The 18,676-nt window shown below is 31.0% G+C and overlaps 1 protein-coding gene across 10 annotated transcripts in view; it reads left to right on the top strand.

The window, feature by feature from the left end:
* Positions 1–18,676, top strand: part of LOC143055932 (centrosome and spindle pole associated protein 1-like) — a 68,956-nt gene that overhangs the window by 24,542 nt on the left and 25,738 nt on the right. For 7 of the 10 annotated variants that reach the window (XM_076229004.1, XM_076229050.1, XM_076229011.1 and 4 more), the window contains 8 exons: positions 1,294–1,452; positions 1,996–2,039; positions 3,039–3,135; positions 3,373–3,405; positions 10,322–10,415; positions 12,498–12,509; positions 16,269–16,365; positions 17,265–17,276. In XM_076229004.1, the coding sequence (XP_076085119.1) occupies positions 1,294–1,452; positions 1,996–2,039; positions 3,039–3,135; positions 3,373–3,405; positions 10,322–10,415; positions 12,498–12,509; positions 16,269–16,365; positions 17,265–17,276 (548 nt within the window). The remainder of the gene's footprint in view (positions 1–1,293; positions 1,453–1,995; positions 2,040–3,038; positions 3,136–3,372; positions 3,406–10,321; positions 10,416–12,497; positions 12,510–16,268; positions 16,366–17,264; positions 17,277–18,676) is intronic. The other 3 variants (XM_076228996.1, XM_076229056.1, XM_076228989.1) reach the window with 2 other exon arrangements.

Genomic DNA, 18,676 nt, shown 5'->3' on the forward strand with positions numbered 1-18,676 from the left:
ATTTATTGGATAGTAGAATGGTGCTACTACATAAATATGGGCTGTTTTTGACAATACAATGCACATATATTGGGTACTAGCACCATTAAGTCATGCTAAATTACTGAAATCTTAACAATTCCAGCATTTTACTTAAATTTTAGACGGTTTCCGTGTAAAACGAAAGTGGCCGCATTCGTGTTCATCCAAAATATTGAAATGGAAGTTGTATTTAATGATAATACATAACATATATAAAGATTGAGGATGAACACGGATGCGGCCACTTTCGTTTTTGACAAAAACCATCTGAAAAGTGACATTTTTTCGCATATTTGGTAGATTTTTCATATTTGAGCTTTAATCGGATCGCTTTTAATGACTAATAAAGTTAAAATCTTTCACATAAATTAATAGAATCATATGAAATAGACACTTAAGTGTTTAAAAAGTGGTCAAAATCTTTCGTCAGATAAAACTGAAATTTGAGGCCAAAATCGGTCCTTACCGGACCTACTCCTTTAATAGAAAAGAATAAAAGTTCCAAGGAATTCACAGAAATAAGATCTGGTGACAAAAAATATTAAAAAGTTTGGATTTTTGTTGAAATTTATTGTTAATTTAGTTTGACTTAAAGTTACTGTCTTGTTGTTAAAACATTGTGTAGTTAACTGTATTACACCTCTACTGTTCACTCGTGTGTCATCTTTATGGTTTGAGGTGCAGTAGTGTTATAACACAATTGTATTCACAAAAGTATATGTGTATAATGGTTTTAAACATTTTCCTTTTTTTGCTGTTTTTTCTCTACAACCTAATTAAAAGTCTGTTTGAAAACTAACATTTTTGATAAAGTATATATAGCAAAAATAGTATATATTATAGAATATATATAGAATGAAAATAGTGATACTAAATGAAACATTTATAGACAAGTAATGCTGTCTGTATAGTACATATTCATTTATCTTCACTTAGCTTAGAGTTTTCCTCTATTGTTGTAAGGTCTGTAATTGATATTTGTACTAATTTTAGGCAAAAGTGTCCTGTTACTATATATAGCTATACCTTAACATCAATACTAAGATTTTTAAGTACAAATCTTTTATCAAATGTAGTAAACCAAATATGAGATGACAAGCATTTATCATTAGACAGTTTGATTTTTAAGGTGGAAAATCTATATTACTTTTCAAATTACATAAAACAGATACATAATTGTCAAGTATTCTGATGATTTAATTTATATATGTAAACATGTTTCTGGTTGTTGTCGCGTTGACACATTTAATTTTAGAATGTATGTCATTTCAGAGGTCTAATGAGAATGGTCCTCCAGGTCCAAGATCTGGTTGGCAGTCCCCATCTTATGATGATGTGCTAGACAGGAAAAGGCAAGAAGAAGCTAGATATAGACGTGATGATCCTACAGGCATGAGGGCCTACAACAGTGAAGGAGCTATTGATACACTGGTATGTAAAAATGTACCTAAAATCATAATAGAGGGTGGGGATTGGGGTTTACAGAAAAAAGAAATATATAAAGAATAAAGGTCAATGAGGGCTCACATATGAAATATAGAGAATTATGGGCTAAAATTATATAAAGTAGAGAGAAAAATGACATAAAAAGTACAGAAATAAAGAATGACCCATCAAGACCCTCATGAAAGCATGAGGCATGAGGGTATGAGGGTCTACAGAAGCAATGGAACTATGGATACACTGATATGTAAAAGTGTTCCTAAAAGCATAAAGGCATAAGAGACTACAATAACAAAGGAGCAATTGATAAACTGGTTTGTTAAAATACATGTATGAGGGCCTACAACAGTGAATGAGCTATTGATACACTGACATGTTACAAGTGAAATATGATAATGAATATATGCAGCAACGAGTGTAGATGTTATAACTGCATTGTTTTTACTATAAAACGTTTTATTAGAAATATTCTTAACTATAGTTGTTTCTTCCAAGTTTGAAGAGAATTTCCATATTCTTTTAATTTTTCAGGGAAATGATAGATATAAAGATTTGGACAGAGAATATGAAACAAGGTTAGTTATACCTAATTGTACTGAAATGATGTAGAATTTTAAGTTAATTTTAAAAAGAGAACTTTTACTAGTGTTTTGAAATTTTTTTTCATGATTCTTGCTCTTAATAAGAGACCGCCAATATTTAAAGAATTATCAATAATTTTACGCTATGTTATGAAGTAGTTATAAAGTTATATATTAATAGTTACTAAAGATAAACTTAAACTTATACAGAAAAGTTGTGTCCATATTTTGAATCAGATATTACAAAGGTTGACCACTTAAGATTTTTTTTCAATTTAATTGGGATTCCTTGTATAGGAACAAATAACAAAACTGTAGTATTTAGTATTTTTAAACCAGCAGATTTCCACTTAATAAAAAAATTGGTATCACTAGATCCTTGTTGATGGTGATTTTCAAAAGATAATCTTTAGAAACATCAAATGCTTATAATATAAGGACAAACATTTACTTCACAGATCAAGCTTGTTAGTTTAGGCATATAATATATACTATATATAGATAAGATTTTTATGCACCATTTATGGGCATTATGTTTTCTGGTCTGTGCATCTGTCCGGTCTTTCGTTCTTTCGTTCGTTTGTCCGATTGTCCGTCCATCTGTCCTGCTTCAGGTTAAAATTTTTGGTCAAGGTAGTTTTTGATGAAGTTGAGGTCCTATCAATTTGAAACTTAGTACACATGTTCTCTATGATAAGATCTTTCTAATTTTGATTCCAAATTAGAGTTTTGATCCCAATTTCACGGTCCACTGAACATAAAAAATGATAGTGCGTATGGGGCATCCGTATATTATGGACACATTCTTGTTTTGTAATGTCACAATAGCAAATTCAGGAGAAATTAAGACAACTTGATGTCAAATTTGAATTTTTATCAATTAAAAAACTGTCGTAAAGAACCGCATGTTGATCTTGAAAATAATTCTCAAACAGTCGGGGGAACTATATATATAAATTGCCTAAAAACTATATGCATATATTTTATATTTAGGAAAGTCAGATTTCGTGATCAGAGATCTAATATTTTAGACAATGACCAGTGGTTAGATTCTGATCAGGCCAGACGAAATGAAGAATACCAAGATTTGGTAAGTTTTTTTCTGTCTTTCTTAGTTATCCTCAGTTATAACAGAAGCTTTTTGCTTTTGGGTTCATGATAAAGCAATAAATCCCTATTTCATTTAAATTTATACTTATTATTTTTTTTAAAATTATATACCAGATCTTGGGTTCACATTTAAACTAGCAAGATTTTGTTCCAAAATATTTAAGTACAAAAAATAATTTTCTGATAAATACTTAATGTGTGTTATTTTGCCTAACAGTTAAGTAAAGTGCAGAGTTCCCCACAACAGTCGGTAGGTAATTCTTTCTTGTGGTGTTTCAGCCTAATGTCACTATGATCTACACATCTCAAAATAAGACTTTCACTCTTCACCTTTCATATAATATTATAATAATCTCTAAATTTACAACAAACTGATGCATGTACTAACTGATTACATCATTTACTGACATAAGAGATTTCTATTATTGACAGAAATATTAAACAGTTAACCTAAACAAAAAATACCAAGAGATATTTTAAAACTTATTGGTTGATACAAGTAACTGATGCTGTTGAAAAAATAGACAGAATTAGGGGAGATTGCCATTTGATATATACTATTTATGCTTACAAAATTTCTTCTGTAGTTTCTATGTTATCTGAAAGTGACAGTGGAAGTAAAATTAGTCAATTTTATATATTCTACATATAAGAGTAAACATATATCTTCAAAACTAATGTTAAAAAAATCAAGACAAATTATGATGTTTCATTATAAGACATCAATTATAATGTTTTCAAGATTATATATGTAGGACTCTAAAGTGCGATGGTACTCTAGAATGCTATGGTCACGCTAAAGTGCGATGGTCTACGCTAAAGTACGATGGTGTCTCATGCTAAAGTGAGATGGTTGTTTTTTTGTTAAATTACGATGGTATATATCAAGATTTAGTGTGATGGACCAATAGAATAAGCTTCTAGGGCTTTTAAAAAAGTTTAAAGAACGTTAGATATTAAAACAGTTCTTTTTCAAATATGTGATAGGCATTATAATCTACTAGTATAATTCAGTGATTGTTTTTATAAGTCCTTAGACTTAGGTCCGAGACCACAATTATTTCGTAGTGCATTTCTTTTAGAACATAAATGTAAATTAAAAAAATCCCACCTGCGCTTTCTCAATGAAATTTTTACAGTGTGTTGTACTACTTTTGGGACAAATTATATCAAAATTATAGAAAACTTCATTGGCTTTAACTCAAAATATGGACAATTTTATGTTGAGGGCGTCTTGAAATCTTTTGACAGCTTCCGAAAGTTCTAATTTTAAACCTTTTTCAGCTGGACCAAATCACTACTTTCCTTTAAAAGTCTGGACCCAATATTTTTTACAGTGTAATTTCACCCTCCTACTTGCAATTTGAGGCATTAAACATGGAGAAATAAATTTGGAAGGGGTATAAAAATAAATGGCAGGTAGCCCACTGTCGACACTAGGGACTATATTCGTGAACAACGAAAATCAAGGGATGACAATTGTGGTCTCGGACCAGACTGACCATGTAAAGCCGACTCATCGATGACTACCACGGGACTAGCGGGTCTCTAACACCGTATGTACGAGGCCTACTATATTTATTGTTAATAAATTTTTTTAACAATTCGAGCATATTAAATATTGTGATAATTACCGTAGCTTGCCATTCACACACTCTGCTGTCACTTATGGGAACACCTCCTCTTACAGTCGTCATTGTTAAAAAAATACAAATACAAAATTGGATTATTGTCTGAATGTGTAACTTTTATTTGTTTACGCATTAATTCAAATAAGAGAGAAAGGAAATGTTCGCTGAGCTTAATATTTCCTTTTCTGAGACTACACATCCATGTTATATTTTCCTACAATGTACAAGCTAATGTTTTACCCGACAATTTATAATTTTTGCATGAAAACATTGAAGACCTGTTGGTGACCTTCTGCTGTTGTCTGCTCTATGGTCGGGTTGTTGTCTCTTTGACACATTCCCCATTTCCATTCTCAATTTTATGTACCTTTATTTTGCCGACATTACTTTTAAATAAAAAGCGACAACATTTTAACGGTGACCGCAAAGTAAACTGCAACATAAACAGTGTTTCAGATGTATCTGTTAGCTTTCAATAAAAGCAGGATACAAGATATTTATGCAAACACTATTTTGTATCTAAACAGCTACTGTGCCGGATACAAGTTGTTCTTCCAGCTACTGAAAAAATAAATTTGCTTCAGACAACAAAGAACGGTTAGGTTAGATTAATTAAGTCGTTGAAATTTGGTTTAATAGTTGTTAATCAAATGTTTGTAATTTATCTTGCGGCGTGTTCATTTTTTGTTTGTGTAAACGACTGTAAACGTCATTATCATACTACGTTTCTTATGGTATACTTTTGCGGATCATCGCACTTTAGCATATGGAGGCATCACACTTTAGCATAAACCATCACACTTTAGCGTGACCATCGCACTTTAGCCTCCCCATCGCACGTTAGAGTCCTACATATATGACAAAGTTAAAGATATCAAGGATAATATAAGACATATATAGGCTGAAACACGTTCTTATTTTTAAAGTTTGTGTGAAATCTTGTTTCCTTTTTGTAAGATTGGCTAGACCATAAACTGGTTTGAATCTCTATAAATGTATATTCACTATTCACTCTGAAGGCAGATGAAAATCTTCTTTTTCACAAAAAATGAATTGTATGCCATGAAATGAATGAATTTTTTAACATTAGAACTGGTATCAAATCTGAAAAAAGTTTTTTATCTACCATAGTGTAGAATGTGTTGATATATTCTGTTAAGATTCTTTGAAGTTCATATCTCACATTTTTACTTTAATATTCATCACAGTGGCTGGTAAGATGTGTTCATAAATCTACTTTTAACTTCCATATGTTTTTGTTTTAAGCATATTTCTCTCTTATGTTTGTCCTCGAATAATTTTCTGAATTTTTTTACAGTACTATCCTGTAAAGACATTCAAAACTATCAGAAAGTAATCTGATAATTAAAAAACAAAATCTGGGTTATTGAAATCAAATATACCAGTAAATGTGAATTACCCAAAGTGTCTTAGTTTTAAATTATGTTAAACATACTGTGGATTCATTATTATTTGTTGGATACCAATTTTCAACGATTTCGTGAGTACAGGGAATTCACGAATTTAAATGTTCAACGAAATTGCAAATTTGCTGTTTGATTAAATGTATACTTTGGAAAACCACGAAATCAAATATCCACGAAAATGCAAGTTTTCATCAATCAACGAAAATTGGCACCCACAAAAATAAATGAATCCACAGTAATCAAACCTTAACATCGGTGGGCAAACTTTTTAAGGACAATATAAAAAAGAAGATGTAGTATGATTGCCAATGAGAAAACTATCCACAAAAAACCAAAATGACACAGACATTAACAACTATAGGTCACCATACAGCCTTCAACAATGAACAAAGCCCATACCGCAGTCAGCTATAAAAGGCCCCAATAAGACAATGTAAAACAATTCAAACGAGAAAACTAAGACCATTTTAAAAAACATTAATATCCTTTGTACAATAAAATTGAATGACCTGCATAGTCAGGTTTTATTATATGCTAGCTCACAAGATTAAAAGCAGCATGAAAAACTGCACTCAGATATAAAATTTTGACCTTGAGCGAATCAGTCATTGTTGAGCCTGCAACTTCTGTTGCAGAAAGCTCGACATAGGGATAGTGATCCGGCGGCGGCGGCGTTAGCTCACTTCTTAAAAGCTTTTATATTTTAGAAGGTGGAAGACCTGGATGCTTCATACTTTGTATATAGATGCTTCATGTTACGAATTTTCCGTCAGTCACATGTCCAATGTCCTTGACCTCATTTTCATGGTTCAGTGACCACTTGAAAAAAAAGTTCATATTTTTTCTAATGTTGAATTCTCTCTTATCATAAGTAATAGGATAACTATATTTGATATGTGCGTACCTTGTAAGGTCCTCATGTCTGTCAGACAGTTTTCACTTGACCTCGACCTCATTTCATGGATCAGTGAACAAGGTTAAGTTTTGGTGGTCAAGTCCATATCTCAGATACTATAAGCAATAGGGCTAGTATATTCAGTGTATGGAAGGACTGTAAGGTGTACATGTCCAACTGGCAGGTGTCATCTGACCTTGACCTCATTTTCATGGTTCAGTGGTTATAGTTAAATTTTTGTGTTTTGGTCTGTTTTTCTCATACTATATGCAATAGGTCTACTATATTTGTTGTATGGAATGATTGTAAGGTGTACATGTCTAGCGGGCAGATGTCATGTGACCTTGACCTCATTTTTAGGTTCAGTGGTCAAAGTTAAGTTTTTGAGTTTTGGTCTTTTTATCTAATACTATATGCCATAGGTCAACTATATTTGGTGTATAGAAATATTTTATGATCTTTATGTCAGTCGCGCAGGTTTTATTTGACCGTGACCTCATTTTCACGGTTCATTACACAGTGTTAAGTTTTTGTGTTTGGTCTATTTTTCTTAAACTATAAGTAATGGGTCAACTATATAGGTTGTATAGAAGCATTGTTAGCTGTACATGTCTGCCTGGCATGGGTCATCTGACCTTGACCTCATTTTCAAGGTTCATTGGTCTTTGTTTAGTTATCTTGGTAAATGTTAAGTTTATTTGACAGTTCTAATAAAGCTTAGCTTTATACTTAGGACTATCAACATAATATCAATGATTAGTATAGAAGGCGAGACATTTCAGCGTGTGCACTCTTGTTTCTCTGCTCCTCAATGCAAATGGCATTGCAAGAAGCAACACAAATCCTACTAAACAGTGAAAATATGGCATCAGACCTAACAAAATCTGAAGTTATCCTTCTGATATTATAAGTGGTTGAAAAGTTAACAGACATGAAATTATTCAAAATAAGACCTGCACCTCTTTTATTTAATGATAAAAGTACTTCATACAAAAAAAAAGACATTTTTATTAAAAACCATTGAACAAAAAACAGCATAAGCTAGAGGTCACGATATCTTTTCCTTTCAATAATTGGTTCTTTTTAATCAAGAGAATCTTGAAATATGAGCACAGATACATGTTTTTAGCAATATATCAAAAGTTAACATGTAAAATATAAATTTATTATGATTAACAAGAATTGATGAAATCAAGAATTGATAAAATTGAGAATTGAAATGGGGACCTGAACAAAGATCAACTATTTTGGTCCTGCATTTCCAAGTATTTGTTTATTTGCTTATGTGTAGTAGATCTGATGTATTTAAGACAACTTTCCTCTCATTGCACCTTGTCATAAAATAATTGGGAAAGAAATATTTACAAGATTTACATGGTTTAATCAAAAGCAGCCTGCCTACATTATGTAAAAGGCAAATAAATTTGTATTGCTTACTATGATCAGTCTCTGTCCAATATTTAAGAAATATTCCCTGCACCTTTATCTTGCCTTGTTCTCTCAAAATATAATAATATATACTGTGCTTTCATTTTTAATTTATTATATTTTTTTTTGGTGGGGAGGGGGGGGGGGGGGGTGTTGGATAATGAAATATCAAGTATATTTTGTTAACCACAAATTAAGTGTTAAAACGTAATGAAAAAAATCCTAAGTGGATTGTATTTTGAAATTGTCCAACAATAAAAAGTCCAGGAAATACAGCCCTTGCAAAACTATATTGTTGGGCCCATGGAAATAATGACTTCACAGTATATGTTACACTTAATGAAAGTTGTTTGTCTCACTATTTCACCGCGGTAGTCTCTTGTGTGCTTTGAATTATTTATTTATGTGTTAGTACTGTTGTATCAGTTTGATCTTCTGTTTAATGATTTATCAATACCACTCCAGTCATTACTTACATGTCCCTAGGCATCAATACAAATAGTGAACTCAGTTAAAACATTAAAAATGTACCAAGAAATCAGATTAGATATACTCAATAGAATTTAGTTTTTTGGACACAGAACTGTATACAGGTAAACAACTTGGATGGGAGTAAAAGTTACCTAAAATATAATTTACACATATTGTTACACACACAGAGTGAAAATAATGTTGATATAAAGATAAGGAGATGTGGTGTGATAACCATTTTAGGTTTAGGAATTTTATCTTTTTGCCATAAGCATAGATATAAAAAGATGTGGTATGAGTGCCAATAAAGACAACTTGTCATCCAAGTCACAATTTGTAAAAGTAAACCATTAAAGGTCTAAGCATGGCCTTCAACACAGAGCCTTTGGCTCACACCAAACAGCAAGCTAAAGATTACTAGTTTAAAACCATTCAAACAGGAAAACCAACAGTTTAGTCTCCATAAAAAAAAAGATTATTAAGAAACACTTATGAACCACAGCAACAAAGGACAACGTTATTTAGAGAAAATCCATAGTTCTAAATAATTAATAACAATTCACATTCTCCAGAGAAACCACTACCATTATCTCATCAAAGAATTATTACTTTTAATTAACATGTCACGCATGGGTCAATATTTATCAGATTTGTTACTTAGTTATCACGTCACTAAAATGTACATCCAATTCATAACGTCATATTCAAATTACTTATTTAACTGTTAAACATGCAATATATTCAGTGTTATTTACCCTTTCACTTTCTGCTTTCACTTCTTGCACACATATTTTGAAGCCTTAGAAATTAAACCAAGTGGTGACTATATAAAGAAATAATATACACTGTAATGAATGAGATGCAGTGTTATTTAAATATACTTTTTAAAGATCATATATCGTCACAGTTCATTAAGTTTTCTTTACAGAATCAATCTTGATTTAAATAGGGTCAGATATTTGTATATTTACTGTTATAGTATAATTCTAGGTTACCATAATAGGAACATGAATAGGTAAATAAAGGTATATAGGTGTACCTTTAAATCTGATTTATAAGAAACATACATAGTGGTGTGCATATCTTAAAGGAAATAGTTGAACAGAGAACTCCATTAGTAATTGTTTTGAAGAGGTTTATTTGGATATATATCTTGTTCTAAATTACTTACACAAAAAGTAAAGTTTTTGTTATAGAGGAATTAGTGTTCTTATATTATAATTATTCAATTCAAACCTTGAGGAGTAACTTAATTAATTTGGAATATTAAAAATGGATGTAATACAAGTGACACAGTGATTGTTATAATTACAGCAACAACCGCAAGCCGTACCAAGAGGTCCTCCACCGAGGGAGGAACCACCGTCTTCAGAAATGGCAACTTCGTACTATGCCACATTGCCAGTCGGTAAGTTTCTTATATTATGGTTGATATTTGCTTGGAGTTATTACATGTTCTGAAGAAAGTAAAAATATGTTGTTGTTTCTCGGTGTTTTTTTTAAATGTTCTTCAATAAGAAAATAATTGCCACTCTTCTTGTTAAGATATATAAAAGATTTGTTTAATCACTTTAACAGAACAGATTAGTAAGATAAGGTTTTAGGGACTTGGACATTGTTAAAAGCTATTTTTATACTTTTCTTAAAACCATGAGGTTTAAGTTCTATATATTATATCACGGACCAAAAAAAGATCAGTATTACATGATATTTCAACATTTTAAATTGTAAGGGTTTTGGTAATAAAGCTTAAAGTCATGAATATCCCAATAAGAAAAGGTATAAGACCTCAATGAGTCTTTGTGTAAACAAAAAGACAAATATATTTAAAGATATTAAGATCAGATAAGAATTTTATTAGAATGGCACAGTGCCCAGGATTAATCTTGTTATAGATTGCCTTACTTGTTTAAGTCAGATTAAAATAATCAAACCAAAGAGAAATATGTTATATAAAATTACAATGCTAATGATTAAATAATAAATGTCAATAAAAAAGTATATCACAATACAAAGAATTGACTCAAAACATCCAAAATAAGATAAAAAAATTGTTTTGTTGAACATGATAGAAACTTAGGTCTAATTTTTTCGCAATAAACAAAAAAATGAAAAATAAGGATGTTTATATGATAAAAAAATAAATTAAGAAATATTAAATCAAAGAAATATATGGTGAACAGAGAAGAAATAATAAGAAGTTACATAGATTTACCACTCTTAAGAGTTGAGGATTGCTCAGTTTCATCAATAACATCACATTTTTGAGTGAAGATCTAACATATTCTTCCTTTTCATGTTTCATTATTCCTATTGAAATTTAAACTTAAGGTAAATAGTGTTTAAACACTGCATGCGATAGAGGTGTTCTCATATCTAACACAATTTAAATACATATACATAATAGACTTTTCAAATTGTATTTATGTTTATAACTTTGACAGTACTTTTATATACAACATCAATAGAGAGATGTTTATGTCACTTTTACTTAAGTTAGTTGCATAGTAACAGTTGTGATTTTAATTGACTAATAAAATTTATGCATTCATTATTAGTACAATTTTTTGCTGTACATATACAAATAATTATTTGAAGAAGTATTGAATGAATAAGTAAAAAAAAGCTTTAGAGACATATTATGTAGTAGGTATAGGTATGAATGAAAGAGATATGAGGTATTCATTAATAAGACAGCAACCCAACAAAATACTAGACATCTATGGATCAATATAAATTCTTCATCAAAAGACAAATACACTGTCAATCTTTCAATCACTGAAAGGCTTGTTAAAATGTTGGAAATAAGGTTAATTCTAGATCTGTTATCGATACAAAAATACAACAAAAAAACAAAGTCTCTTTTGTTTTTCTGTATTTTTCTGGAATTCAATTTCAATTGACAATTGGTGACCAAAAAAAAATACACAGACAATCCAACTCAGTGCCTTAAAAAAACCTAATCAAAATTGAACATTCCAAAGCAAACATTGAAGCTTAAACAAAAAGTCAAAGATTAATCTTTTGAGTAGAATTTGTCATGTTTATTTGTAAGTGTCCTTTTTGTACTACTTTTTCATACTTTCAGAAATGTATTGATGTATGCTTTTTGAAGTCTGCCTTTCAGATTTACAGATAGAGTGAGCCTCAGTGGATTTAGGTTTTTTGTGGGTACCAATTAAGTTAATTTGAGGAAACTTGATATTGTGATTTTGACAAGTTTTGTATGCATCATGTATTATATAAAAAATAAGTTTAAATCTCTTGAAATTAATGGTTCACATATAATCAGGAAATCAATAAAATTAGTACCCATGAAAAATGAAATCCTCTTAAGCTTGATAATTATCATATTAGGGGCTCAAAATTAATTCTTTTACACAATCAAGTTTGAAAGCTACTTTTTGTTTGTACAGAACATGGAAGTAGTAGTGTGTGATCTAATTTTGAACCCCTGAACACATATATGTTTGAATAATTTTCTTCACAGGTACTGACAGAGGTATGTTGTCACTATTTATAGACTTGTCACATGATTTCTCTAGAAATATATATATATGTCACATGGTTTCAAGAATGAACCAGTGCCATTTTATCTCAGTTTTAATTTATTGTTTATCATGTATACTTTTCTACAGGTATATCCTTTCTTTTGATGTTTTGGCTGCATGGCAAAGGAGAATACCCTTAATTAGCATGTCTTTTCAATTTATAACTTTCTTTAACTTTACAACAATGTTAAAATTCTTTGATTATTTCTTCCTCTCAGTTTTTAGTTGATTTATAAATACAAGTGAGAGGACAAATCAAACACACTCTAGGAAAATAAATTCAAATGAAACATGTTTTTTATTATATCAAAATCCCTAAAAATAAGAAATATTTTCATTGATATTTAGATTAGATAAAAATTCATTTGGAATGACACACACTGGGTTAAGGTTTTAGGTTTTATGCAGTCAGCTGGCTTAAGTGGCTACAGGGGAATAAAATGCTAGAGAATTATTGTAAACAAGTAAAGTCTTGTTTTTGGCATTGGCAACTAATGATGCTTCTACAATAAAAGTGATGAAAATGCATATAACGTTAGTGTCACTTAGTTTGGTGATGTAATATTTCAGCACCTCTGAATGGGTGTCTTTTATGGTTATATGATAGATTCATTAAAACCCTGAAATAAACCATATCAAAACTACATATGTATATATCTAATGAAGTAAGAAATCCATTGCCTATTAATGTGAACTTACATTCAAATAGATTTTTCATTTGTGCCCAACAAAAATGTGTATTCATGATTTAATTGGTTTCATTGTTTAACCATTTATGTTTGTGTATTATGTTTTGTAGTTAAGATTTATATCTTTTAAGTTCAAATATGCATGAATTTTACCATTCATTTATTTTAATGATGACCTTGGTGCATTAGGCTTTTATTAAGTCTCCCAAACAAAGTTTGGAGACTTGTTGTTTTTGCTCAGTTCTTATTATTTTTATTATTCTTCTTCTTTTTCTTCTTTTTCTTCCGCCGCTTTAAAAAATGAACTTGTCCGCAGCGTTTCTCCAAAACCGCTTGTCAGATTGACTTAGGATTTCATAAAATGGTAGACTAATATGTCTAGGTGAGCCATCAATCTTTCGTTTGTGCATTGGGGTCTATTAAGGGGTGTTTTGGGGGGTAGAAAGCAGGGAGGGTTTTACTATAGAACCCTATGGGATTTTATTTTCAAATTTTTTTAAATGAATATAACTTGAAAACTATAAGTGATAGATACATGCAGTCTTCAGAAATGATTATAGGACAATAAAATAAATCACATGAAATATAGGGGGATGCCCTGGGGGGTCATCCCCACCCCCTTCAATTTGAGAATGTGCTATTATCTTGTAAACAGTCCAGATCCCCACCCCTAAACCATATATATTCTTGTAGGGGACAATAAAACAAATCAAATGAAATAAAAGGGAAGTCCCTAGGGGGTCACCCCACCCCCTCTTGTTGGAAAACTTGTAAACGGTCCAGATCCCCACCCCTAAACCATATATATTCTTGTAGGGGACAATAAAACAAATCAAATGAAATAAAAGGGAAGTCCCTAGGGGGTTACCCCACCCCCTCTTGTTTGAAAACTTTGTAAACGGTCCAGATCCCCACCCCTAAACCATATATATTCTTGTAGGGGACAATAAAACAAATCAAATGAAATAAAAGGGAAGTCCCTAGGGGGTCACCCCACCCCCTCTTGTTTGAAAACTTTGTAAACGGTCCAGATCCCCACCCCTAAACCATATATATTCTTGTATGGGACAATGAAACAAATCACATGTAATTAGATGGAAGTTCCTGGGGGTCACCCCCACCCCGTTCAATTTGAGAATGTCCTATTATCTTGTAAACAGTCCAGATCCCCACCCCTAAACCATATATATTCTTGTAGGGGACAATAAAACAAATCAAATGAAATAAATGGGAAGTCCCTAGGGGGTCACCCCACCCCCTCTTGTTTGAAAACTTGTAAACGGTCCAGATCCCCACCCCTAAACCATATATATTCTTGTAGGGAACAATAAAACAAATCAAATGAAATAAAAGGGAAGTCCCTAGGGGGTCACCCTAACCCCTCTTGTTTGAAAACGGTCCAGATCCCCACCCCTAAACCATATATATTCTTGTATGGGACAATAAAACGAATCACATCAAATTAGATGGAAGTTCCTGGGGGTCACCCCCACCCCGTTCAATTTGAGTATGTACTATTATCTTGTAAACGGTCCAGATCCCCACCCCTAAACCATATATTTTCTTGTAGGGGACAAAAAAACAAATCAAATGAAATGTAGGTAAAGTCCCTGGGGGTCACCACCACCCCCTCCTGTTTGAAAACTTGTAAATGGTGGAGATCCCTACTCGTAAGCCGTATATATTCTTGTATGGGACAAAAAATCAAATCAAATGAACATGGGACCATATGAATGGGGAGTTATCGGAGCTTTGTTTGGGAGACTTCGTAACAGCATCCTGTTACAATTACTTCTTGTTTCATAATGCTTTCATAAGTTTTCCATTCATTTCCAATAAATTGTTTGGTCTTTATAGTAACGATTTTAAAAAGTTTGTTTCCATCATAACAGTGAGTGGATTAATTCTCATTCCATCCCAACAATCTTCCTGTTTTACCATCCTGAATATTTGAACTCTTTAATGATGTGCTTTCTTTATTATTAGAACTTTAAAAATTGACCTACGTTCAGGTTACGGATAGCATGTTTGTGCATCTATTTAGTTATTCACTGAAATTTAGATACCTGTACCTAAATTTGTGACTTTCATTAGATCTGATGGTTTTAAAAATAAGTCTTTTCGAGTTTGTTTTTTCCATAGAATATTTAAATCTTATGTTTTTTGGAACTTATGAAAAACCTAAAAAAAAAATGATACCATAAATGATACAGCATTCACATTTCCATAATAGAATAGAAAAGCACAAATATGTCTTAAGTTTTACATACATTATTCTTAAATCTGGATAACAAACTAAATAATGATGGAACTTTCAGCCCTTGTCCGTTTCAAAGTTAGAAGAAAAAAGATCATGGGTACAAAATGACCCAGGATTAGTTTGCAGACTCATTTAACTTTAAGTTCTGTGCTGCTGGTTTTTTTCTGCACTAGGCACATTGATTAATTATGGTGAGAAAACACTTTTTGGAATATAAAGGTTAGCTCTTATGACATAAAAAAAAATTCAAACAATTACATTTAATGCATTTGCAGGTGTAGGGACTGATTGATTTGACAAAGTCTTTATATCAATGTAATAATGTAACAAATATCTATATCATATACAGTAGACATTAACTACAATTAATTTCTATAAAAAGTTATATCAAACACAGGCTTTGTCATACTAAAGTTTGCTGATAGTTATAAAACACAGATCGTATCATACTACAGTTTCAACAGCTTCCCTGAAGTAAATCTAAAACAGCAAGGAAACATGATTTTTATTTTATATTATATATTTATAGTTTACAGAGTTATATAGGTTCATAACATAAGAAGGTAGGTTTATAATGTGTGCTTTAAGATACATCATATTTTGCCAGAGATTGACCCTCTGTTAATGACAATTCCTAATGTTGAGAATAAATCTGTTCATCTTTGACTATCATACATACTTTTGTACATATTATCTTACATTCATGTCTATTTCAATGTGATAGTACAGCTTTTAATTATAGATATTTATCTAAATTGTAGGTGGCAATGAGAGGGATAGTGCCAAGCGTAGGAAACAGAACAAATACAGGGATGAATTACAACTACAGATGAAAGAAACTCTGGCTGCTAAAAGGAGGTAAGTGATAACATCTAAAGTGGATAGATATATAGACTTTCTTGTTTCTTTCTAAATCATCCACAAAACAGGGCCACCAGAGACCATTCTGAATGGTTAGTTTTCAAATGTCTGCTCTTCCTAAATTACAAGGCAATTTCTTCTATAACATCAAGTTGAATGATATCTTGGAGGTTATATGTAAAGGATCATTTCATATTGCATACAGCCTAAAACCAAACATAAAGCATAATACATAATGCTTTAAGCATAATACATAATGTGTTAAGCATAATAATTAATGCATTAAACATAAAACATAAAAGTATAAAGCATAAAAGTTTTATTTAAAGTGAAGAGCATATACAACATCACAACATAAGCTCTGTGGAGATTTTAACCAACCTACCGCTATATATAAAGTTATAAACAATGTTTAGACAGTAGAAATACATAGAATCATGCAAAGCTCATACAGATGAACATATAACGCAGATCGCATAGAATAAGAGAACAGCAACAATTCAGACATAGATTAGTTAAAAGCAATGTTAGCCTATGTTAGTAGTTAGAACTCCCTTAAATAGAATTATCCTTAATTATAAGCATAACATTAATATCATTAGAACAATAATAGTACAAAATGTATGTAGAATAGAAACCCAAAGAACCAGTGCAATACATTTTAAACTGATAACCAATATATTGTGACTTACATATTTATGTATATTAGAATTTAAGAGGCATATTGGCAAGAGCTACTGTTCCAAATTCCACTTAAAATATTGTAAAATATTTGTTATGGAGTTCATTGAACGGTTTGACTCCTTCAAATCTAGTTAAGTATACTCCATTTGTAGTGGTTCTTGCCAAAGGTATATAAAAATTGTTCATTTCTGAAATAAATAAATTATTTTTAGAAACAAGAATTTGTAAGTACAATGAACATTACTTATAATTGTATATACTTCTATTGCAACTGATCTCAATCTTCATATTTTAAAGCTTGGTTAACCAGAAGTTGCTCATAATTACTTGGTGGTCTTCAAAAATATAAAAGCATGCTCCTGAATTTTTTTCTATTTTTTTATTATTATTAACTTCACAACAAAAATAGTGTCACTCAGTAGGAAAGTAATTGAAAATTGTCCTGATGAAAAGTAACTTGTAAGTCTCTTATTTAGTAGTCAGGTTTTGCCTATATATGCTTCAATATATGTAATTGTCTGGCTGCTTTTTATACACACATCTTAGATGAGATGTATTATAGTAAACTGAAGTCTGTCCATCCATACATTCTTCCATATGTCAGCAATTCTTATGATAACTCAAATTTGCTTGAGCTGATTTTTGATACAACATTAGGAGCTTCTTTCCATTTTTTTAAAATGATTTCTAGTTTGTGTCCTTTCAAATTAGCTCTTTTTTGTTATTTCAATAATTCCAGAGATATAGGGCTTTCTTCATGAGAAATTGAACATGGTTCCTGCACTTACTCCAGTAAAAGAAATGTTTTTCTCTAAAACAACCTTGGACAATTGTTACCAAACTTCACCTGAATGTTACTTAGGGTATCCTGTTTAACTTTAGTATCCAGGGATTTTTTTCAAGCCTACTGTTTCTAAAAAAAGGAACACTTGGATAAAATGCAGTTTTTGGCTTGTACCTTCAAAACTGAAGTAGTGAAATAAGATCTGGCATGAATAAACAATATCAGAAGGTAAAGATCTTTTTCCAACAGAATTTTTCAGGAAAATCGCACAAACCCCTGAAATTTTTAGACAAATTTCCAAGTTCTTATTTATATATTTTTTGCACTTTTTGCACACATTACAATAGATAGAGAAACAGAAAAATAAAGCATGAATGTTCAGCACAATAAAAATTGCATGAATGTTCAGCATGGTAAAAATTGCATGTCAGTCATCATGGCAGAAATTGTCTCACTAAATTGAAGTTATTGCCCCTAACTGATGTTTGTATCCACTTTTTGCATGTTTGTCAAAAACTATTGAAAAGAAACATTGAAAAGCAAAAAGATAAGCAAAATGATATCTACAAGTAAGTCTACATCATACATGGCAAAATTGTCACACTATAGTTAAAGAATTTATTGACTTTAAGTGATTTTTTGTTATCTCAAAAACTTGAATAGATTAGTTATCTGTAACAAGTAAAAATTAGATTAGAAATATATCAAACCATACCAGACCCTTAACTCTAAACTATTTTTTTTCTATTACTCCAGAGATTAATTGGTCATTACAGGTTGTTTTTTTTACGTCACATGACAACTTTTTGTGTATTTAAAAAAAAATATTACCATAAATTA

Source organism: Mytilus galloprovincialis, chromosome 1 (assembly GCF_965363235.1).
Source record: "Mytilus galloprovincialis chromosome 1, xbMytGall1.hap1.1, whole genome shotgun sequence".
Lineage (NCBI taxonomy): Eukaryota > Metazoa > Mollusca > Bivalvia > Mytilida > Mytilidae > Mytilus > Mytilus galloprovincialis.